The sequence below is a fragment of the Lactuca saligna genome, chromosome 4 (genome assembly GCF_052625555.1).
Source record: "Lactuca saligna cultivar CGN05327 chromosome 4, ASM5262555v1, whole genome shotgun sequence".
Classification (NCBI taxonomy): domain Eukaryota; kingdom Viridiplantae; phylum Streptophyta; class Magnoliopsida; order Asterales; family Asteraceae; genus Lactuca; species Lactuca saligna.
The window spans coordinates 38,706,413-38,731,494 of record NC_136420.1 but is presented as its reverse complement, the minus strand read 5'-3'; the positions used below and the strand labels follow the sequence as shown (position 1 = coordinate 38,731,494).

Below are 25,082 nucleotides of genomic sequence, written 5' to 3'. Positions count from 1 at the left end.
TTCGAACTCTCATTCAACTCATAATCATTACATAAATCAAAACATCAATAAATACAAGGTTCCAAATTATACTTGGATCACAATCAGGTGTAACCAAGCCCCGTCAGTCTGTCGATCATCGATTTTCTCAGCCGTTGATTCCATCACACGCATCAGCGGAGTGCATTTGATGAATTAGCGGTTGCGGAAGATGCTGTTGTGAGTTGGGGTAAGCAATGTGCTGAATCGATGGTGGTTTTCTTATCTTTGTAGGATGATAATGAAACTTTAGATGACATCTTCGTCGATGGTGAAATTGATAGAAATGGTTATCAATTATATCGATGGAATGGAGTAATGGAGATTATACAAAACCCCTAAATATAGTTAGAAAGTTATCGTTGAGCATAGTTGATTAATGGAACACACGACCATGGATTAGGGTCTTGAGTTGAATTGTAAATTAGATTGGGGTCGTTCTGGAGAAAGAGCTTCATGGGGTTCAAAAGATCTGTCATACAAATCATTTGCAAGTGATGAAGACAACTAATCCATGCTCTTTGGATTTGGGAGAGATGATGGTGATGAGAGGGGCTTGGAATGAAGGTTTGATTCCCTTGGTTAAAGTCCGCATAAACATTTTACTTGGTTAAATGGCGTATCAACTTCTTTTTACCGGATAACCGCTTCAATTTCTGCAAAATGGCTTTACTGACATATAATTTTATACTTCAATGGCTTAAAAGACACAAAAAAAATAGTTCATGGTCCATTTAAAACCAAATAAAAAAGTTAGTAGGGCTTCTATGACAATAACCCAAGTTTATAATCCAAATGTGAAACATAAATTATTATTTGAGAGTTGTCAAATCTCCTGCATTATTGAGATTTGCATCAACCAACTAATGAGTACCAACTTTGGTTTCTTAGTTTGATAAGACCATAATCATTACAAGGTGCTACAAAAAATGACAAAAATCCATGTCATTTTAGGGTGTATGCAACATGGATGTATAATGAACATTCTTTTCAAATTAAATCCATGATTGATACACACCTAGGTGCAAGGAACTACAATTTTATATATTGTGTTAGTTGTAATTGGCTAGCTAAGGTTCATACACATCTATGTGCAAGGAACTACAACTTTATATATTGTGTTAGTTGTAATTGGGTAGCTAAGTACTATCTCTAAGACATAATCATGAAGCTTAAAATGACTTTGACGTATCAAGGGCAAGGGCAAGCAAATGATTGAGGTTAAACACTTAAACTTGAAGAACATTGTAACACGGTGTGGAATTATGCACACAAAACCACTTGGGTTGTGGTGACTTGGTAAAGCATGTGGAAGATATGGTGGATAACATATTGACCCATGTTCAAATCCTGGCACCACTCAGCCCTTGTGGCCATGGAGGTTCGCCTGCAGTGACTCCAGGGCATGAGACAAAGCTTTATGTTTGCAGCGGGGGATTAGTCGGTGCGCGAAAGCTGGTCCGGAAACCCTCGTTAGGGAAGTTCCCTTTCCAAAAAAAAAATTATGCACACAAAATTCTAAGGTCTAACCTAGATAACACATGTAAAATAAGAGTAACTGCTAATATGAATAAGAAGAACTAATTTCAAAGGTTTTTTTAACGTTGTAGGCGTGTAATATAATTAGATGGTTGTTTCCTAAGGGCCAAGAAAAAGGTAAGCTTTTGATTGCTAAAGAGATGATGAAAACCATGTGTATTCAATAGCGTGTAATGTAGTAAACATTGAAAACAAGGATAATTGGACATGGTTTTTATAATTGTTGGTTGATGACTTAGGAATTGATGGTGGAAAAGGATGTCAGTTTAGACCGACACAAAGTATTGATAATTCCCTTGCTTTCTTGCTTTCTTTATATATAATAATCAATTTTCCAATGTTTCGTACTTGTTTTAGGGTATGTTAGAAATTGTGAGATACATACTTCGTCACGTTGAACTTAAGAAATGTACAAGACATGTTTATTTAATATCCATGAAGATTTATAGTGGCTTAGAGTCTAAAAACTTGTTTTGCGGCGCTGCAACAAATATCGTGGAAAGGGATTTCTTATTAAAATTGAACAAATTAAAAAAACAAGTCACAATGCCTTTGATTGTATTTAATTTATAAATTATTTTTATTTTAAGGAAAGATGACACACCATAGCTTTTTTAGAAACACGTCTATTTCCACTTTCTCTCCCGCCTAGCTTGTTGCAACATGTTGTCGCCATACACTTAACAGAAACAGTGTTGCTCCTTACTTCAATAAATTGACTAAAAAAGACAAAATATTTTTAATTCTTGTTTTGTGGAGACGAAAAGAACGTCACCATAACTTAAAATGCGTCTATTTTCACTTTCGTTCCCCCTAACTTGCTGTGATTACATTTTAAAGTCGTATCTTAAAATTCCAATTTTTTTTCACACCTATGGCAACATGTCTTCCTCATAACACCATCTATACCGATGACACATGTAATCACTAGGTCTCGTAGTAGATAAATTTTCTTGTACCGTCTTTATTTGCATAGTTTTTTTTTTCCTTATCACATATAAAAACTATTTCTTAAAGTATTTCATGATTTAGTAAAACATGATCAACATGAAAATATTTTGCATGATAGGAGAATGTGAATATCGTATTTTCTTTGCAGGGACCTACTTGGTGTACCAAGGTTGCAGGTATAATCTTTCAAAATTTACGGTTAAGTTTAAAATTTAATTTAAATACGTCAAAATTCGTTAAAAATTAATCCACTACAGATCAATCGGAAATCCGCCAGGAATTCATTGAAAATCCGTCACAAAGTCAAAGTCCTAATAAGTGTAAATGTCGGTGAAACTCTTTTACTAAAGAATTTTATGATGAAAACTAACGCCGAAAAATAATATTTTTTAGTAATACGTACAAACCTTGTACAAACCTTATGAAAAAAAAAAAAAAAACGTTAATATAGAGTCCTATCTTAGAATAGAAGTTAATTATGACAAATAGTTGAAAATAGTAGTAGTATATACAACAAAATACATGCATAAGGATCCTAAATGAACAAAATGTTATTAAGTGAAATTTTATTGTACATGTCAACACCTTTTGGATATATATATATATATATATATATATATATATATATATATATATATATATATATATATATATATATATATATATATATATATATATATATATATATAAAAGAAAAGTGAATATATGGCTGTAATGTATGTAATGTTAGGTATAGAACCACTAAAATTGATTTCATTTTGATTAAACAACAAATTTTTCTTTCATTGTTCGCTTCTTCTTATTGCCTTTGAACTCATATTATACTTGATTTCGTGATTTATCCTCAATATCTATCTATTTTGAATGTATTTTTATTAGACCTCTAGTAAGTTTAATAAATTCCTTCAATACATATCTTATATGTACTTGTATATTTTTTCTATCATGGCTTATGGAAAGAGGTTTAGTGGGTTTTTTAATGAGCACTTTCAATCTTTTGATGTAATTTTCTGTATTAAATTTCAATTTGAAGACCTACAAGTAGTTGGTAAAATATTTTTATACATGGTTTGTAGTGTATAATTAAACTTATAAAATTCCATAAAAATATATACAAAGTTTAGCATGTAGTTTTTGACGGTTCTATATCTAACATTAGGTACATGATAGCCACATATTCCCTAAGCTCTATATATATATATATATATATATATATATATATATATATATATATATATATATATATATATATATATATATATATATATATATAACCATAGACTTTTTCATCAAATTTAGATATGGAAAAAATAACTCAAAGAATAATACTCTTATTTGGATATTAGTGATGAAAGTTACGTATAAGTAGACCACACACTTACATATGTCATTGACCCGAGATGCCCAACAACTTTGCTCCTTATTATAATTAACTTGGTTTTCAGAATCCAAATGGTGATACCCAGCGACCCATTGATATAGTTTTAGACCGGGCATTGACCGGAGATGCTGTAACTATAATAATGATGACAAGTTATAGCTGTCGGGCAAATTAGTAAATATTGGACGCTCTTATTTCAGCCTGTATATTGACCCAACCATATCAGTCTGCTATGTATGAAAAAAATAATACATGGTTCATGCAAGTTGCTTAGCATATATTGATATCATATAATCATCGTCGTTACACCTTCTTCATCTTCTCCCTATAACTCCTCTTCTCAAGGGTTCTCTTTCGTCAACAGCTGTTCTTCTCAGTCTCAGGTAACTTATATCTGGATAATGACTTTCTTTATTAAAAGGGGTTTTTGATACTTGTGGTTTTAGGGAATATATTTCTCAACAAAACATCAATGAATATGGCACTTAGCATATCATCCATCATGGTCCCTTCATCGCCCCCAACACGCCAGTCACGGGTGGTTGGTTGTTGCATGAAGCAGGACATTCCATCGGATATTCATACAGGTTTTCTTTGAGTTGTGGATTCATATTTTCTGGATCGATCTTCATTTCGTGGCTTATTTTTAATTTTTTTTTTCTTTCAGCTTCTTCACATGCTGGGCAAGTTAACCCTACTGTTATGGTATGATCATCGTTCCTCATGTTCATTGAATATTATGTACATGTGATTCGAAACATAAACATATGTATCATCCACAAACTGTATATATGCATGCAGACCTTTGATATGACCAAAGAACGAATCCGAAAACTATTCAGTAATGTGGAACTTTCAGTTTCTTCATATGACACAGCCTGGGTAGCCATGGTTCCTTCTCCAAACTCTCCCGAGTACCCTTGTTTCCCTCATTGTCTGAACTGGTTAATGGATAATCAGCTTGATGATGGTTCATGGGGTCTTCTTCCTCATCATTCTCCATTAATTAAAGATACTCTCTCTTCTACATTAGCATGTGTACTTGCATTAAAACGATGGAATGTCGGGAAAGATCAAATTAACAAAGGTACGTGGCAGTGTGCTCTCTTCCTCCCGCTGTCTGTTTAATTATGTAGTCCCCAGAATATTCCAGATAAACAATCGAATCTTTATTGCAGGTCTACATTATATCGAGTCGAATTTTGCTTCAGCTAATGACAAGAGTCAACTATCTCCATTTGGATTTGACATTATATTTCCTGGAATGCTTGAGTATGCCAAAGACTTGAACATCAAGCTCCCTTTAAACCAAACATATTTGAGTGTGATGTTACATGAGAGAGAATTGGAGCTAAGAAGGTACAAATCAGCTTCCTTATAACATATAAATGATTTTGGAATACGGAACCCACCTAATTAATTAGACACAGTTATTTTTAGAAAGAGTAATTAGACAAAAAGTTGATAATTCACAAATTGAACGTTTGATTTTTCATGCTTAACCTTTTAATATATATATATATATATATATATATATATATATATATATATATATATATATATATATATATATATATATATATATATATATATATATATATATATATATATATATAAACATTTTAGTTTTTATTAGAACCATATAACTAAAATTACTTTTAAATATTATACCATTAAATTAATTTGGTCAATATCTTTAAACTAATACCAATAGTGATTATAAGCTAATGTATTATATATATATAGCTGTAGTTTTTAAATATTCAAGTTGATATATAAATATGAGTATAGTAAGAGTTGAAACTTTTAATATATATACTTGAAGACTTGAGTATAAGTTAATTAAAATAAAAGATTATTGTTCTAGAGGTTAGAGTTAGGATGGTATGTATATGAATGATAAATATTGTTTATATCCGGTTCTTACTAAAATTTCATTTTATATAATTATTATATCATGTATATAAACATTTTAGTTTTTATTAAAACTATATAACTAAAATTACTTTTAAATATTATATCATTAAATTTGGTCAATATTTTTAAACTAATACCAATAGTGATTATACTAAGTTAATATATTATATAGCTATAATTTTTAAATATTCAAGTGTATGTATGAATATGAGTACAGTAAATAAATTATCAGTTGAAACTTTTAATGTATATACTTGAAGACTTGAGTATAAGTTAATTAAAATAAAAGATTACTGTCCTAGAGGCTAGAGTTAGGATGATACATATTCGAATGATAAATATTGTTTATATCCGGTTCGTACTAAAATTTTATTTTATATAAGTACTATATCATGTATATAAACATTTTAGTTTTTATTAGAACTATATAGCTAAAATTACTTTTAAATATTATATCATTAAATTTGCTCGATATCTTTAAACTAATACCAAATGTGATTATACTAAGTTAATGTATTATATAGCTATAGTTTTAAAATATTCAAGTTGATATATAAAGATGAGTATAGTAAATAAATTATGAGTTGAAACTTTTAATATATATATATATATATATATATATATATATATATATATATATATATATATATATATATACTAGAAGACTTGGGTATAAATTAATTAAAATAAAAGATTACTGTCTTAAAGGCTACAGTTAGGATAATTCGTATATGAATAATAAATATTGTTTATATCAAGTTCTTACTAAAACCAACTGGGGCTAGCCGGTTGATAGAGACAAATATCTAACATGGGCAAATGGAGTTTTCTAACTTTGGAGGTCTAACTTCTAACCAACTGATCTCGTGTTCAAAAAAAAAAAAAAGTTCTTACTAAAATTTCATTTTATATTATATCATGTATATAAACATATTTTAGTTTTGATTAGAGCTATATAACTAAAATTACTTTTTAAATATTATATCATTAATTTGTTCAATATCTTTAAACTAATATCAACAGTGATTATGCTAAGTTAATGTATTATATAGCTATAATTTTTAAATATTCAAGTTGATATATAAATATGAGTATTTACAGTTGAAAGTTTTAATGTATATACTTTAAGACTTGAGTATAAGTTAATTAAAATAAAAGATTATTGTCCTAAATGCGAGAGTTAGGATAATAGGTATATGAATGATAAATATTGTTTATATTTGGTTCTTACTAAAATTTCATCTTATATAATTATAATATCATGTATATAAACATTTTAGTTTTTGGGTAATTTTAACGCATAATTGGAAAAAGCTCTGATATTTTTTTTATTATTGCTATGGTCACAACTTTCTCGTAGAATTATTACTCTAGCCCACTTAACGAGTTTCATGGTTAAGTTGGTTAACTTTTATTGCAAAATTAGTCCTAAAAAGTTCAAATTTAGTCCTTGAGGTTTGAAAAAATTACACCACATGGGTTTTTAACTTTATTTTTCGTTTTTTGTATACTTTATTTATTTTTGGTTTTTTTTATAAATATATGTACATTTTTTATTTTCTTTATATATATATACTTTATTTATTTTCATTTTTAACTTTATTTTTCAACAATTTTTTTTAACCTTTTTACCTTTTGTTTTCAAAATTTTAGTGTATATATAGAGTATATTAGAGTTTTTTTTAGATTTTTTCATATTTATTTTCGTAATATATTTTATTTTTTTCACCTTTTTATTTTTTTATTATTTTTTCTATTTTTATTTATTTATGGTTTTTCTAATATTTTTTCTAAGGTTTTTTCATATTACAATTTTTGTTTTATATTTTTCCCTTATTATAGTTATTTGTGGTTTTTCTAATGTTTTTATTTACTTTGATTAAATTAAACAAACTTGAATTCAATATAAATTACTATAACAAGTTTTTTTTATAAAGATCGATTATTATTATTTTTTTTGTTTTTTTAGTCTATTATCAAATTGAAAAGTATTATCTTGAATTTAATCTATTGATATCACATATAGAAATATGATTTAATTTGCAAGTTATATAACACATTAAAACACTAATTCTTAGTAAACAAACTATTTTTTTAATTTTCGTTTTTTCGTAACATAAATCTAATAGCATTAAAGAAAAAATAAGAAAATAAGTTGGACCGAAATTACAAATATAAACATAACTACTTTATTTACTTGAATAAAAATAAAAAACAATTACAAAAACTATAAATTATCAAAATTGTAATATACTGTAATATATTAATACATTTTATATTTTTTGAAAAATATCAATAAAAAGATAAAAATACAAAAAAAAAAACAAATAATTGGAAAACAAATAAGAAAAAAAATAATAAAATAAAAAGATGAAAAAAATAAAATATAATACGAAAAGAAATATGCAAAAACCTAAAAAAAAAAACTTTAATATACTCTATATATACACTAAAAAATAGAAAACAAAAGGTAAAAAGGTTTTTAAAAAATTGCTGAAAAATAAAGTTAAAAAATGAAAATAAGTAATATATATATATATATATATATATATATATATATATATATATATATATATATATATATATATATATATATATATATATAAAGAAAATAAAAAATATACATATATTTATAAAAAAAAACTAAAATAAATAAAATATAAAAAAACAAAAAATAAAGTTAAAAAACCATGTGGTATAATTTTTTTCAAACCTCATAGACTAAATTTGAACTTTTTAGGACTGATTTTGCAAAAAAATTAACCAACTTAACCATGAAACTTGTTAAATGGGTTAAAGTGATAATTCTGCAAAAAAGTTGTGACCACAACAATAATAAAAAAAATATCATTGTCTTTTCCAATTATGCGTTAAAAATTTAGGCTTTTATAATATTATCCTTTTAGTTTTTATTAGAACTATATAACTTAAATTACTTTTAAATATTATATTATTAAATTTCGTCAATATCTTTAAACTAATACCAATAGTGATACTAAATTAATGTATTATATAGCTATAATTTTTAAATATTCAAGTTGATATATAAATATGAGTATAGTAAATAAATTATGAGTTGAAACTTTTAATGTATATACTTGAAGACTTGAGTATACGTTAATTAAAATAAAAGATTATTGTCTTAGATGCGAGGGTTAGGATGATATGTATATGAATGATAAATATTGTGAGAGTTTAGAGTTAGGATGGTACGTATATAAATGATAAATATTGTGAGAGTTCGTAAACAATTCCAACGTCACATAATATATGTGATTTTCAAAATAACCTTCACTAGATATATCCAAAACTTTCCTATGAAATGTTTCACTATTTTATATTGTAAATCTTTCACTATTTTATATTGTTGGTTTATATGTTTTACTTGTATCATTTTATAATCACCTAATATTATTTAACTATTTATGTATCTATTATAACAATCTATTTTATATTCTCTTCTCAATAACATTTTTATAACATCCTCTTAATTATATTATTTATTAGAAAAATATATTATTTGATATATGTATTTTTATAACTATGCAAAATAATAATAATAATAATAATAATAATAATAATAAATATGTGAATACCCTCATAGAGTCTGTATTGCATTCCCACAGTATAAATACACAAATGTAGGTATATATTTACGAAAAAGGACCCTATACTATTAGTATATATAATAAACCTACACTATATGTTAAACGGCATGTGCTAATACTCCCCCTTGATTTGAGCCGGAGATTCATGAATGTTTAAACTGTTACGAAAATAAATAATTAAGTGTATATGTAGTCATTTGGTGAAGATGTCTGCAAATTGGTGAGTAGATAAAACATACAGAATGCGAACCTGACTAATGACAACACGTTCTCTCGCAAAATATAAATCTATTTCCACATGTTTGATTCTTTAGTGCTAAACCGGGTTGGAAGCTAAATACATAACACTCACATTGTCACAACACACAAAAGTAGTATGAGTTAGATCTTTCATTCATCATAGGTTTTCTTTTGTATCCATCATTTAATCTGTTATGTCTCTCTCTTGATCGGTTGGAATCACTCTTATCTAAGTTTATCAATACAAAAAACCTTTTGTTTTCTGGTATTAAATATTAAATTAGATTAGCATCAATACTCTTATGAAGGTTAAGTACAAGTTCTCCCTGAAAGCCTCCGCATCTCATCAAGGTTAAGTACATTATCATAAATGGCCTCCACAGCTCCTTCAAGCTTTCTCAGTTAAAGCTTAACACCCTATCAAGCAATTCAAGCATACATCAAACCATGACAAAGAAGAAAATAACTCATTTATACTTTCTCCAACAAAAAATGTTCAATTTATGATTCAAAGATAAATACTTTATCAAAATGTATGATTATTGATAAGTCAAATTCTCGAAAAATAATTGCTTAGCCCCTGTTCCTTTAAACTTGTTTAACATTAGAACTTCGACAATCAATATTTATATTTTGGTTAAGAGAATGCCTGATTTGGGGCATAGATTGCCTGGTATTATCAGCGCACCTCATTTGGGGCATGGAGAAACTGGATGCCTCGTACCCTAAACTTGTTTAAAATAAAAAATTCAACACTCAACGTTATATTTAGGCATATAAAGCTATCTTGAAAGTGAATACAAAAACATAGCTAGAGTCATGGCGATATGCAACAAAAATTCTAAAGACCCATAATGGTCGAGTTTCAATTTTGTTGTTGGCGCCTCTAAGAGAAACTAATGTGTACTTGAAGTCGTGAATAGGAGATGTTATGGGTGGTGGTGGCAGAAATCGATGATGTTGGGGTTGGCCAGAATCAACGATGTTGGAGGTAGGGGCGACGACTTGAAATGAGGGGAAATTAGGTTAAAGATGTTTTTTCAGTATCAGAATTTTTGGGAGGGGGCCATAGGGGAAGAAAAAATTTGAGAGGGAAATGAAAAATCAACGAAAATATAGGAGGGAATTGGAAATCAGTGATGGGTCTATGATATTTACAAAGTTATATTTAGGGTTTACTGAGTTGGGTAATTTTTGTAGTTGGCCCCTAGCAAATTCGTTGTTGATTAGCTACGTATATTTTTCGTCGCTAATTACTTCGTTGATACCTAATTTTCTAGTAGTATACTCTGCTTCCGCACTAGACCGGGAGATAACATGTTGATGTTATGAGGACCATGAGATAAGATTATCAACAAGATAAACATAGAACCCAAAAGTTGATTGGCATGTCTGAGGACAACCAACCTAATTAGCATCAAAATCAGAGACCAAACGATCGACATGAGATGGATGTAAATGAAGACCAAGATGAAGTGTGCCTTGAATGTAATGCAAAATGCATTTCAAAGCAAGGAAGTGTGGTTCACGTGTGTCATGCATGTAGAGGTAGACCTGTTGAACAACATAAGCAATATCTGGACCGGTAACGGTTAAATATTGTAATGCTCCAGCTACACTTTGATACAACGTTGGATCAGAAATCGAAGGCCCGGAGGAAGAAAGCTTTGGTTTGGAGTTTATCAGAGTGCTACAGGGGTTGTAGGAGGTCATATGTGCTAGAGAGAGAATCTCCTTGGCAAAAACAGTCTGCAAAAGAAACAAATTGTTAGCGATACGAGTAGTAGCAATGCCGAGAGAGATAGAGGGAGAGAGAGAGAGAGAGAGAGAGAGATGGAGAGCCTAAATCTGTCATAGCAAACTCAGAAGAGAGATATAAGATGACTCTCTTGATAAGAGAGTTAGTGGAGGCTATAAGAATAATGTCATTGATGTAAAGAATAAAGTTAGGTCGATTGCTCTTAAAACCTATAGAGGAGATGTAAATCGCAACCCGTTGGTACCATGCACGAGGCGCTTGTTTGAGTTAATATAAAACTTTTCGTAGGCGATCAGGATGTTGTGGTTGAACATAACATGGGGGTTGCTTCATGTAGACCTCTTCAGGAAGGTCTCCATGTAAAAAAAACATTATTAACATCAACCTACTGAATTGGCCATTACTGAGACACCAATGCTAAGAATAGTACGGATGGTGACATGTTTTATAACCGGGCTAAATGTATCATCAGAATCTAAATCCGATTATAGAGAAAAACCCTAAGCTACCAATCTGCCTTTCTAACAACTGAGGTTACCTTTAGAATCAAAATTGTATCGATGGAGCCAATGCTAAGAATAGTACGGATGGTGACATGTTTTATAACCGGGCTAAATGTATCATCAGAATCTAAATCCGATTATAGAGAAAAACCCTAAGCTACCAATCTGCCTTTCTAACAACTGAGGTTACCTTTAGAATCAAAATTGTATCGATGGAGCCAACAACAACTAATAATGTTGGCAGTTGGAGGGTAAGGAACAAGCTCCCATGTATGATTGGAGTTGAGGGCAGCCATTTCAACATCCATGGTGGATTTCCAATTTGGATCACACATGGCCTGAGCTGTAGATCTTGGAATCGGAGATATGCCAGAAGCATCAGAAAGGTTTAGAACGGTATGCAATTTTAAGGAACCTGTCTGAGAGCGAGTAGTTATATGATGACCAGTAGCATGAGAAGAAGGGACACTCGAAGAACAGGGAGCAGTCGTGGAGTCAAACGCGATTATAGAATCAGAGGTGCTAAGGTTCCAGGTCACATTAATGGCAAATCCAAGCCCTCGAAGAAGATGATGAAGATTAGGTGTCAATCGACTCACGTGTGAAGTCATGGTTCTATTACACTTATGATCCAACTGTTTTGCAGATTATTTCTAGCGATGATTGCACCGCCAATGACTTATGGGATAACTTACAGATTATTTCTAACTGAAAGAAGGGGAGGGGGTAATTCTAGCATTTTTATTAGTACTTACCCATTTGCATGTACAAATTCAGATCAAAATTCTCAATTTGTAGGAGTTATGAAGTCAAATAACATTTGCTAACAGTTAATACTTTGATAAAAAAATGTTAATTAAAAAGTATTTGACAATGCGGTTAAAGAGGTAAATATATAATGTATTAAAAAACTACTGCATAATATTTTAAAATGTCATGGAACTATACAATATATTTATCGTTTTTTATTATTCCTATATCTAAATAGTTGGTAAACCAAAGGGCTTTGTAGCCCAGTGGTATCAGGAGGTGCGCTCCCTCTTTGAGATTGAGGGTTCAAGTCCCGTCGTGAACATAAGTGTAATAAGTGTTGTTAGTTTAGTAGTAGATTAGATTTGCCGGTTAAAAAAAAAATAGTTGGTAAACAAAGCAGTAATACCATACGACAAATATGCTTAAAAATGAAAAATTAGTGGACAAATATTTAATATTTGAAAAAAAAAAAAAAAAAACGTTTAAGAAAGTTTTTCATCATAAAAGATTTTTACAGTGGTTTTTTTATCAAATAAAGTTAATGAAAATTTGATTTGTAAGAACTGAAATCCTTACAAAAGATTGACATTCCAAAAGGAATGTCACATTATCATTTGTAATTTACATAGTTGACATATAAACCTATACATTTTAGGATCTATATCCATCGGTAACAATCTTTTTAATGTTTTTAAATAAGTAATGCACACTAATTAATTGTGTTTAACATATAGTTTTTATATCAAATAAAAAATATAAATAAATATTTTATTTGCCATGTTTTTTAAAAAACATATTCAATAGTGGTTTTTTTCTATAAAAGTTTGAATAATTTATAATAACAAATTATCAAAATATATTCGATATGAATCTTATTATAAATGTACAAATTAACTCACTGTAATGGTGTAATATTGAAAATAATATTTATTCTTTATCACATATTTTTAATAAACTTAAATAGAAATAGTCAAAGTATAATCCAAATATATAAATTAAAAAAGGTGTGGTCCATACTTTTGTATTTGTGTTGAGACTTGAGAGGGGTCTAAAACTAGGGTTCCGATAGGGATGAGCGTAGGCGGGTACCCGCCTCATTTGGCGAAAACCGGAATCGGAACCGGAATCGGCGGTTCCTAGAAAGTTAGAACCGGAACCGGAACCGCTCTAGGCAGTTCTTAAATGTTTGGAACCAGTCCCGGAACCGGCGGTTCCGGTTCCGGGAGCGGGTAACCCGGTCGCATTAATTTTGTTAACTTTTTTGACAAAACCACAATTTAGTTCGATCTGAATCAAATCAATTCGGACCAAAGACGGATAAAATCGTACCAATATATTCTAAACCGGTCTAAGTAACACACGTTTATATATATATATATATATATATATATATATATATATATATATATATATATATATATATATATATATATATATATATATATATATATATATATATAAACCGGTTCCGGCGGGTACCCAGCGGGTAGCGGTTCCGAAAAAACGAGAACCGGAACCGGAACCGCTTAAGGCGGTTCCATAACTTTAGGAACCGGAACCGGAACCGCCTAAGGCGGTTTCCGTTCCAAAACCGGCAGTTCTGAGGCGGTTCCGGTTCCAAAAGCGGGTACCCGGTTCCGATGCTCATCCCTACCTGTGCCGGCATGAAGATTTAGTTTGTTGAAAAAAAAAAAAGGAATAAATTACACGAATGGTCCCTATGGTTTGGGGTAATTTGCACGTTTGGTTCCTAACTTATTTTTTTAACTTGGAAGGTCCCTACTGTTTGTTATTGCTACACATTTGATCCCTATTGTTTGTTTTTGTTACGCGTTTGGTCCCTATCTTACGTAAAAAGGCAATTATTTAAATAGAGAAAAATGATAGAGTAGGTAAGGTAAGGAGAGAGAATGAGATTGAGGGTGTGTTTATTTAAATAAATTAAAAAATCAAGGGAAAAATAGACTTTTTATGTAAGACAGGGACCAAGCGTGTAGCAAAAACAAATAGTAGGGACCTTCCGAGTTAGAAAAATAAGTTTGGGACCAAACGCGCAAGTTACCCTAAACCATAGGGATCATTCGTGTAATTTACCCAAAAAAAAGTGTTTTGATTTTCTTTGGACAATAAGGCTATTTGATAGCAATTTATAAAAATTGGGTTATGGCCCTCCTAAATTACCAAAATTAGGGGTGAACCGGTATCGTACCGGAACCGGTATCAAGTCGTACCGAATTTAAAAATACGAGATGATACTTGGTACTCTAAATACATGAAATTTGAAAATTGGTATTAGTACTAGTACGATTCCGGTACAGTACCGGTGACGTTAATTCAGTTCGGTACTCGGGAACGGGACGAGTCAGTACCGGTTCCATCTCACGCTCATCCTTAACCAAAATCATCGAACATTTTAAACAAGCCCCTTTTTTAACACTAAAATTTTATATATAACATACAACAATTAATATTATTACTGAACTATCATCCCGTTCCCGAGTTTATCAAAAAAAAAAAAAGTTATGAGAGAAAAGAAGAGAAAGGAAAAGAAAACAAAATTTTCTTTTGTGTTCCCAAGTTTGAGAGAAGTGGAAGGAAAATTAATCATTTTCTTCTTTCCTTCCAAACCCTCCCAATTTTATTTCCTTCCTTTAATGAAACCCGAAAACATCAATTTTATTTTATTTTTATTTCCACTCATTTCCTTTCCTTTCTCTCGTTAAGTTAAACTCAAGAACAGAGATAGGAAATATGTATGTATTGAACATCTTGAATGTTTCCTTACTAATTATCCAACTTTAACGTATTTATTAAGTTTATTATTTTTTATATCTATTTGTCTCGTGAAAACTTTGAACTTAGATTTTACTTCATACTAATTAATGTTTATATGTTTTTTTTTCTTGTCATTAAAGTTGATTTAATTTGCTAAACAATAAAAATTATATAATTACCAAAAAAAATATTCATTTTCTTTTTATATATGGAACATTGAGAAACAAAATACAACCCTATAAGAATGATCAAAAGTCTAAAGCTAGATATTGGATCAACCGCTATAAGTACCCTATTAACTATATTTGCTCCGTTAAAGTCAATCAAATCAAAATTTTGATATTTGATTTGACATTATTTTTTTCTCCTATTTTGTTTTTTTCATTTTTAATTCTTTTTAATTTATAATATTATAATTATTGTTATTATATTTTATTATTATTACTATTATTATAAATTTAGCAAAAAAATTTAACGTTCGGACGACATTATAAATTCAAAAGGATTTATAAAATCGATATATATATATATATATATATATATATATATATATATATTACATTTTAACATTAATATTATTACTTTTATTATTATTATAAATTTCGAACAATATTTTATAAATCGGATATTATAAATTCGAACGACTATATAAATGAAAAAACATTCTATAATGCTTGACTAAATATTTTCAATCCGCATAACACACCACTCAATTGTAATATCGTACCAACTAATATCCGTAATTAATATGGACAAACTTTGCTTTTATTCCGATTTTATATAGTCGTTCGAATTTATAATATCATATTTATAAAATGTTGTTCGAAATTTATAATATTAATAACAATAATAATAATAATATTAATATATAAAAAAAATTTAAAAACCGATTTTATAATGTCGTCCAAATGTTAAAACTTTATGCGAAATTTATAATAATAATAATAATAATAAATTGAAAAAGAATTAAAAAAAACAAAATAAGGAAAAAAATAATAAAAGACAAAAAAATCAGCTTGAGATTGGAAAATTTATATTTATATAATAATAAGGTCAAATCTTCTTTTAGAAAAACCCAGCATAAATTCAAATATTAGGTTAAATCAAAGCATTTTTCTTCAAGTGAGGCAACAAATCTTCGACGTAGAAAATTTATATTAATATAATAATAAGGTAAAACATAATTTTAAAAACATAATCTCTGTTCTAATAAAATGCTATATTTATTTATTTATTTATTTTGTATTTATTATCCTATTAGACATCTTAATTAATGTCATGCTACTTATCAACCTATTGATTTTCCATTTTAAATTTTAAATTTTAAGATTTTCATTCTAATTACATTAAGTTAATAACATAGAATAAAAATTAAAATAAAATTAATACAAATTATAAGGTAACATAATTTCATGTATTTATTAAATCAATGATTATAATTTTATATTACTAAAAAAATATCTCTTAATTAATAACTTATTGATAACTTTAAGTTTTTATTATGAAATTTTATTTACTTTTATAAATATGGTTCACACGAGTTATAAACTAGTTTTATAGTATATAATCATAAAAACAAAGATGAAAAACATATATTAAAAAAATTTACATAAAACAAAGATAAAGATCCAAAGAGATTTATAAAAATAGTTCTATAAATAAAAACTAATTTTGTAAAACAATAATTTATACAAAACAAAGTTTCAAATAAGATGTACTAAGGAATTCTTAAAAAACCAATTTAGAACTATTACTAAAAGCTTAAGAAAAAACATAATACATGATCCTATCAAAATTTATACTAAACATATCTTATTAGTATTACAATAAAATTCCTAAATACTTTTCATATAAGCATTCCTTATGGCTCAAGGAAGTCTTGTAAACCTTGGACAAACATTCCACGTCTTGTGATATGATCCAAACACGCCAGCTAGCCTTATTAGAATCAGATTAATTCACTAACAATCACCCCTGAATTTCTAAATTGAGGGTAACTATTGCATGCCAAGTAACGCTCTCATCTTTGTGAACCTTAACTGAGTTAAGTCCTTCGTAAGTAGATATGTTTGTTGCTTGTCTCCATAAACATGTTCTACTATCACTTGTTCATTTTTAAGACACTTTTGATCTTCAAAATTTTTAGAGGATTCTGAGTGACCATGAGCTTGTGTGTTACCTCGACCACGTCCACCGCCACGTCCTCTACCTCGATAATTTGAACCCCAACCTCTACCTCTTGATGATTCGCTATTTCTATTGGATGATTATCCTTTGGAATAAAGTAATTTGTTTTGAGTCATGGTTGCTTTGTCTTCTACCTTGATTATTTCTTCATAAGCTTTTTAGCGCCAACCACATCTTCAAAGCCTATCGTCTTAAGGTCCAAAACTTGTTCACAGGCTGCAACTATGTGGACAAATTGTCTAGGGAGACTCGTAAGAAACTTCTTCGCAAGCTTCTGTTCAGTCATTAACTCTCCTAGTGAAGTGGATTTCGAAGCAATTTCGAATAATTTTGCTACGAAGTTGTCTATGGTGCTTGTGTCACTCATCTTTTGATTTTCAAAATTTATGATTAGAGTTTGGAGTCTCGCTTCCTTCACTTAATTAGCTCAAAGGTTGCGAGTTTTAATCACATCCCACATCTTTTTTCCAGTTTTTAGATTACCGATTTATATGATTAAGTCTTCCAAAATCGATTGATACAACAATCCTTTCACGATGTTGTTCTTCTTCATGTCATCTAGTCTAGGATTGATCACATTCCAGACGCCATGAATCCCAAGTAGTGCGTTTCCTTCACTGGGGGTTGTGATGATTCTCCCCCTGTCATCTTCAACAGATTTCAACTTTTAAAGATTGATCCAAATCCTTGTAACCCACCACACAAAGCAGGAGACCAAGTGGTTCATTTATTTTATTATTATTATTATTATTATTATTATTATTATTATTATTATTATTAGGATCACCACACGATCTATGTTTTTGAACAAGAGAACATGTTTTATGATGGTAATTCTTGCTTCAAACACAAGCAAAAATAGGAAACAACAAAAACTACCGTACGGGAACTTCACACCTGTGTTGCAGGTTGACTACTTCTTAGGTGCATCGTCACCTGCTATCGATGGTTTTCTTTAGGTGCAAATCAGTCACAACTTCACTTGTTGTTGCAAGTTTTATCTAATATGCAAATATTTGATTTCTGATTAGGTGAAAGGTTTCGATTTCAGATCAGATATCAATTTTTGAATGCAAGAGATTAAGTGGGCTTTTTATTCACACGAGTTTTCCTGATTTCATAGAGCTCTGATACCAATTAAAAACTTAATAGAAATAAGACGAGAACTACATAACTTACTTTAATCTTTTATTGAAGAAACTTATAACTCAAAACTTCAATATGATGAAACACAATACAGGATCATATCAAAATTTATACTAAGCATATCTTATTAGTATTAAAATAAGATTCCTAAATACTTTCCATATAAGCATTCCTTATGACTCAAGGAAGCCTTATAAACCTTGGCCAACACTCCAAGTCTTGTGATCTGATCCAAACACGCCAGTTAGCCTTATTGGACTCAGATTAAATTGCCAACAGTTACTAACAAAGTTTCAGATAAGCAAAGACATCATTTACAATAAATTATTTTAAAAGACATGTGTAAAAACATAAAAATTTTAAAAACAAAAAAGAAAATATAAAAAAATTAACTACTTTTGTAAAGACGATTTCATAAAAAAACGATTTTGCAAAATGAATATAAAAGAAGTTATACAAAAAAGTTTTTTAAAATAAAACTAAATTTTAAGTGAATAAGAGAAAACATAAAACAAAAGCTATAAAATAGGTTTGGACCATATTAATTGTTGAAAATTGGGCCAAAAAACGTAAACAAAAAAAAAAACAAAAAATGAAGCTAGCTAATAGGATGTGCATGGATCAGGCTCCAGCCGGAGACGGGTTAGCAAAGACCTGTCTTTTTTACCCGTGAAAAAATAATGGAAATGACAAGAATTAGAGATGAAATCGACCTCCCTCTTTTCATGGACCCACCCAAACTACTAGGTTGGATTCCATTTACATTATGGAGGATGAAATCGTACTCGTCCTTCCCGCTACCCGCCAAACCCTTTGTGGAGGGAGCCAAACCCGCCTAAACCGCAGCCCTCCCAACCCATCTTCCTATTTTTCTTCTGCGATTCAACCCTCCAGCGGTTTCAAGAAACCGCTCAACACCCTCTTTTCTCTCTTGCTCTCCTCCCGCCCACCCCTCTCCTCCTTCCTGGTCAAACCCGCTCACTCCAACCCTCTACGATTCCCTCCTCCCTTAGGGTGTGTTTGGTTCCAGAACCAGAATAACAAAAAACAGTAAAGTTACAAATTGCATAACCGAAGACCAGGCCAGTATAATGTAATCAGTTCTAGTTTGGTTTCGGGTTTGGGATCTGTTATTTCGGTGTTAGAGCCAGTTATGACTGAAAAGGCTAGGCTAAATGTTATGGAACTATAGAAAACGAAGAAGCATGTTTGGAACCAGAAGAAAAAAAAAACAACGAGACTTTTAGTCCAAGGGGCCTGTTTAGACTATTTAAATGTATGTTTTGTTTTAGTACTTCTATTTAAATTCAAGGTATGCTTACTACGATAAGGATTAGCATTGCTCTCTATTGGTGATTTCTTTCACCAATATTATTTAAGTGTAATGGGATTAATTTGTAGACCAAAAGCAATCATTATAAATATTGAACAAGGATGATGCAGAGTGAAAACTTGTTTAAAGTTGTTAAAGAATGAAAATACATTGCTATTTAGGAACGAAGCCCGTGAACAAACATGGGTCGGGGGTAGCGTCCTGGGATCGAGGTCCAAGGGGCGGTAGCCCCTAGAAGGGTCCAAGGGGCAGAGTCCCTGGCTAGGTCGAGCTATAAAGTTCATGACTGTTGAAAACTGTCTTGTGATAGTTTTTAGACTTAAAACTATTTGCTGATAATTTTCCGAACATTTTCTTGTGACAGTTTTATGATAAGAGATGTACTTAATCAACCGATTTTTGGCTATAATTATGATGCTAACGAAAATCTCAACAATATCATTCTCTCTTCTTGCATTTCTTATGAAACTTATATAATTAAAGATTTAGGAGTACTATTAAAATACTTCAATTTGAAAGTGTTATCACGATTTTTAAAATTCCGTAGTGGTATTTCAACCCAAAAATCTAACACTCTCTACATGTATCTAAAGTACATGCCCCCATCTATTCATACTACACACAACGATATTTCACTTCAAATCTCACTTATTTTCCATAAATAATTGGCTAAAGAATTTAAAGGGGTCGCATGCATTTGAAATATCAATTAATAATTAGGTGCATTCGTTTATCTTGTAGATACATGGTTTTCATTAGTTTGTCCAACTATTATTGGTGATAAACAATAAAATCAAGACAAAATGACATTGAAGTAAAAAAACAATTTTTTGTTTGTCCAATTATTATTTGTGATGTATGTTAGATAATCTCTATAAATATGTAATATGAACATACCAAAAACATAGGTCTCTATAAAGTCGTTTCACAAATCTTCATCATTAATTTGTTTCCATCACTTAGATGTCACTCAAATGAGAAGAAAGCGTACTTGGCATATGTCTCAGAAGGACTCGGGAATTTCCATGACTGGAATATGGTGATGAAATATCAGATGAAGAATGGTTCTCTCTTCAATTCACCCTCAGCAACAGCTGCTGCTCTTATTCATAATCAAAACGATGGTTGTCTTGATTATTTAACTTCACTCTTGGACAAGTTTGGGAATGCTGGTATATCTATTTCTTTCATAGTCATCCATTTCCTATACATGAATTTTACATATTGCTAATATGTTTAAGTGATCTCAGTTCCAACAGTTTACCCTCTTGATTTATACGTTCGACTTTGCATGGTTGATACACTTTATAAATTGGGAATCACACGTCATTTCAGGGTGGAAATCCAAAATGTTTTAGACGAAGCTTACAGGTAATGTTCATAACTTTAATGCGTTAGCTAAAAGTATTTGTTCAATTTCTTAGATGGAAATATAATTAATACTATTAGCCACAAAAATAGATGTTGGGTGGAGGGGGACGTGCAAATATTCATGGATGTTGTCACTTGTGCTCTAGCCTTTCGGTTATTACGGATAAATGGGTATGAAGTCTCATCAGGTATATTTCTTACACAATGGAACAAATGGTAAGTCATTTTCACTAAATCTTCTTATTTTATTTTTTTTGTATCATCACTTGGCTTTTGCTGTAGATCCATTGGCTAAAATTACTAAAGAGGGGGATTACATGAGTTCATGTAAAGATCGTTTTAAAGATGTATATGCAGCTCTTGAAGTGTTTAAGGCATCGCATATTATATATCAAGAGGAATTGGGTTTCGGAGAACAAAATTCGATGTCGACTGATTTCCTTAAAAAGGAAATATCCACTGCTTCTAACTCTATTCACAGAGAGGTATTTTAGTATATTCGAACCCTTTGACAAGTTATATATCTCCCTTTAATTGTAATATCCACAGTTCTGAAATCTTTATAATTAAATCAGGTGGATGATGCACTTAAGCTTCCCTTCAATGGCAGTCTAGAACGCATGTCCACTAGAAGAAATATAGAGCATTACAATGTAGACAATAGATTAATATTGAAAACCACATATAGGTGAGGTATTTGGAATCCTAAAACAAAAGTCAGATTTTATATTTATCTGACTTCATAATCCTGATTACATATTGTACTCTAATGACAGTTCATTAAACATTAGCAATGAAGATTTCCTAAGGTTGGCAGTGGATGATTTTAATGCATGCCAATCTATCTATCGTGAAGAAATAAAAGATCTTGAAAGGTGCATATCTAAATTCTAAAGCCTTGTTATTGATCCTTTTTATTTTTCAATTTGTTTGTAAATCTTGTTCTCATTTTGTGTCGTTAGGTGGGTGATGGAGTTTAGATTGGATAAGCTCAAGTTTGCTAGGCAAAAGACAGCCTACTGTTACTTCTCTGCTGCTTCAACTTTTCCCTCTCCTGAATTATCAGACGCCAGAATTTCATGGGCCAAAAGTTGTATGCTCACGACAGTGATGGATGACTTCTTTGATGGTGGGGGGTCTATAGATGAACTGGTGAACTTGGTTCATACAGTTGAGAAGTAAGTATATATAGCATCCTAAATATATATGCTTTTTAAATAATCTTGATCCATATACATATAATGTTCAACCACAGATGGAATGTAGATGTCCAAAATGATTGTTGTTCAGAGGAAGTTCGCATTCTATTTTTAGCAATTAAGGATACAGCCAGTTCGAATATAGACAAAGCTTTTAAGTGGCAAGAACGAGACATAACAAGTCATGTTATTGAAATTGTAAGATGAAATCATTCGAGGCATCTCATTACTTTCGTATATATACTTAATTTCTCAGTTTTTCCCACTGAAATTTACAAAACGATGGTATTAATTAATTTAGTTATTTGTTTTATAAAACAGTGGGTGGATGTGGTGAAGAGTATGTTGAGAGAAGCTATATGGGCTAGAGATGGTTCAGTGCCAACAATGAGAGAGTATATAGAAAATGGTTTATTATCATTTGCTTTAGGTCCAATTGTGCCTCTGGCTATATACTTTGTGGGGCCAAGATTGTCAGAGGAGATCGTTCAAAGTTCTGAGTATCTCAAGTTATTTGAGCTAATGAGCACTTATGGTCGTCTTCTAAATGATATACATACCTTTAAGGTAGATGTTTTCCACTTCATCATCTTGTAAGTTTGAGCATTGCACTCATAGTGGCACAAAAGTTGCAACTTTTTGTACCACACATAAAGGTGGGACATGGACTTGTTCTGAATCTTTTATGTCTATGACATGTTCGTTATTAACAATATATAGCTCATGAAGGCTTTATCCATCTAGCTAGTCTCCTCTATGAGAATTCCAAAGATGTGAAAATACTACTACTAGAACTAACAAGTTGCATGAATGGAATGCTTGTAGAGAGAATCGAAGGCGGGGCAACTGAATGCTGTACCATTGTACATGAGTCATAGAAAGAATACTGGGATTGGGGAACAAGAAGCTGTAGAGGAGATTAAGATGCTGATGGAGAATCATAGGAGAGAAATGATGAAATTAGTGTTGGAAACAAAGGGAAGTATTGTTCCGAAAGCTTGCAAAGATGCATTTTGGAGCATGTGCAATGTGGTGAATCTTTTTTATGCAAAAGATGACGGGTACACTGGAAATGCAATCCTTGATGTTGTCAAGGAAATCATCTATGACCCGGTATACCACCGGTCAATGCTCTAAGAATAAAAATAACACAAATGATATCATGCGTTTCTTATGTGCTTATTTTCATCTTATTTTATCTTTTGAATATGTTTCTTTTTGTTTCTAGATTTTCTTCCACATTAAGAGTTTCGCACAAAACTTATTTCTTGTTGTTGAGTTGTTTTAAAAAATTACAAATAAAATACGCCTTATTAGTAATTACCTATGAAATATTACGCATTATTAGTTATTACCTATGAAATATTACCGACAGAAAAAAAAATGTTCTTATAGCACAATAAACTTTTGTTATTTGCCTGATTTGATTACTAATGTTTTTTTTTTCATAATAGATCCCTAAAGTATGATTTTACCTGTTAAACAAGGGAATTATCCAATTTGATTCCGATTTTCATTTCTTATACTTAGTCTATGTGGCTTTTTATATTTTTTTAAATTAAAAATTAAAACATGGTTTTTATATCTTTCTCTTATGTAACGATCCAATTTTCAAAAGAAAATTTTCATTTTTGATTAACCAAAATTTTTTCCACAAATCATGAAATCCTAAATACAATTGTTTTCAAAATTCATATTAAGTACAATTTTATTTCAAATTATCAGAGTATCCCATAAGAAAACACCTAAGAGAGTGCATGTCGCGCCATCAAGCATTGTCCTTGCCCTTGGGCTCAGATGTACCTAAAACAAATCTACAAACTGTAAGCTAATGCTTAGTGAGTTCCCCAGAGCATACCGCACACATAATCCACATAAACACATATCATATCAGCAATAAAAGCCACATATACCACATAAGCCATGCATACTCACATATAAGGAATCCCTGGAAACCCTCAAGGGTCTAACTCCGGGTGCCATGGGAACCCCCACATGGTCTTAACCCAATGCCTCGGGAACCCCTCGAGGTCTTGACCTAGGATGCCAGGGTAACCCTCCAAGGTCTTACACCTAAGTGCCTCGAGAACCCCCAAGGTCTTTACCTAGGATGCCGTGGAAACCCTCCAAGGTCTTATACCTAAGTGCCTCGGGAACCCCTCGAGGTTTTTCATACAAGTATCATAGATACAACTAGCATATCGCATATCACATAATCCACTAGCACATACGTAACAAATAATGGGTCGGCCTTGGTGCCTTCGACCTATTGGTATGGTGAGGAGACTCACCTCTCAGATTTTGAATTGATAAGTTAAGATCAGGTATTTCCCCACGCACTGCTCCTCCTCAAATGCCTATAATCAACATGTGATTCACTTGGCATAATCCTAATAGATATC

At 30.6% G+C, this 25,082-nt stretch overlaps 1 protein-coding gene across 1 annotated transcript; it reads left to right on the top strand.

The window, feature by feature from the left end:
- The first annotated feature begins 4,361 nt into the window (after positions 1–4,361).
- LOC145038434 (ent-kaurene synthase 2, chloroplastic-like) lies at positions 4,362–23,840 on the top strand. The gene is made up of 14 exons (XM_078986801.1): positions 4,362–4,476; positions 4,557–4,594; positions 4,691–4,976; positions 5,068–5,248; positions 21,074–21,282; positions 21,361–21,481; positions 21,572–21,669; positions 21,764–21,966; positions 22,057–22,169; positions 22,258–22,356; positions 22,444–22,659; positions 22,737–22,878; positions 23,002–23,247; positions 23,506–23,840. Exons 1-14 carry the CDS (start codon positions 4,362–4,364, stop codon positions 23,815–23,817), a joined length of 2,379 nt encoding a protein of 792 aa, XP_078842927.1. The 3' UTR covers positions 23,818–23,840.
- Positions 23,841–25,082: the final 1,242 nt, after the last annotated feature.

Bases quoted from the DNA above. Each gene is read 5' to 3' on its own strand.
- LOC145038434 (XM_078986801.1), top strand. From the start codon at position 4,362: ATGAATATGGCACTTAGCATATCATCCATCATGGTCCCTTCATCGCCC. The intron at 22,879-23,001 runs GTAAGATGAAAT...TTTATAAAACAG, and splicing joins CAAGTCATGTTATTGAAATT to TGGGTGGATGTGGTGAAGAG. The intron at 23,248-23,505 runs GTAGATGTTTTC...GAATGCTTGTAG, and splicing joins ATGATATACATACCTTTAAG to AGAGAATCGAAGGCGGGGCA.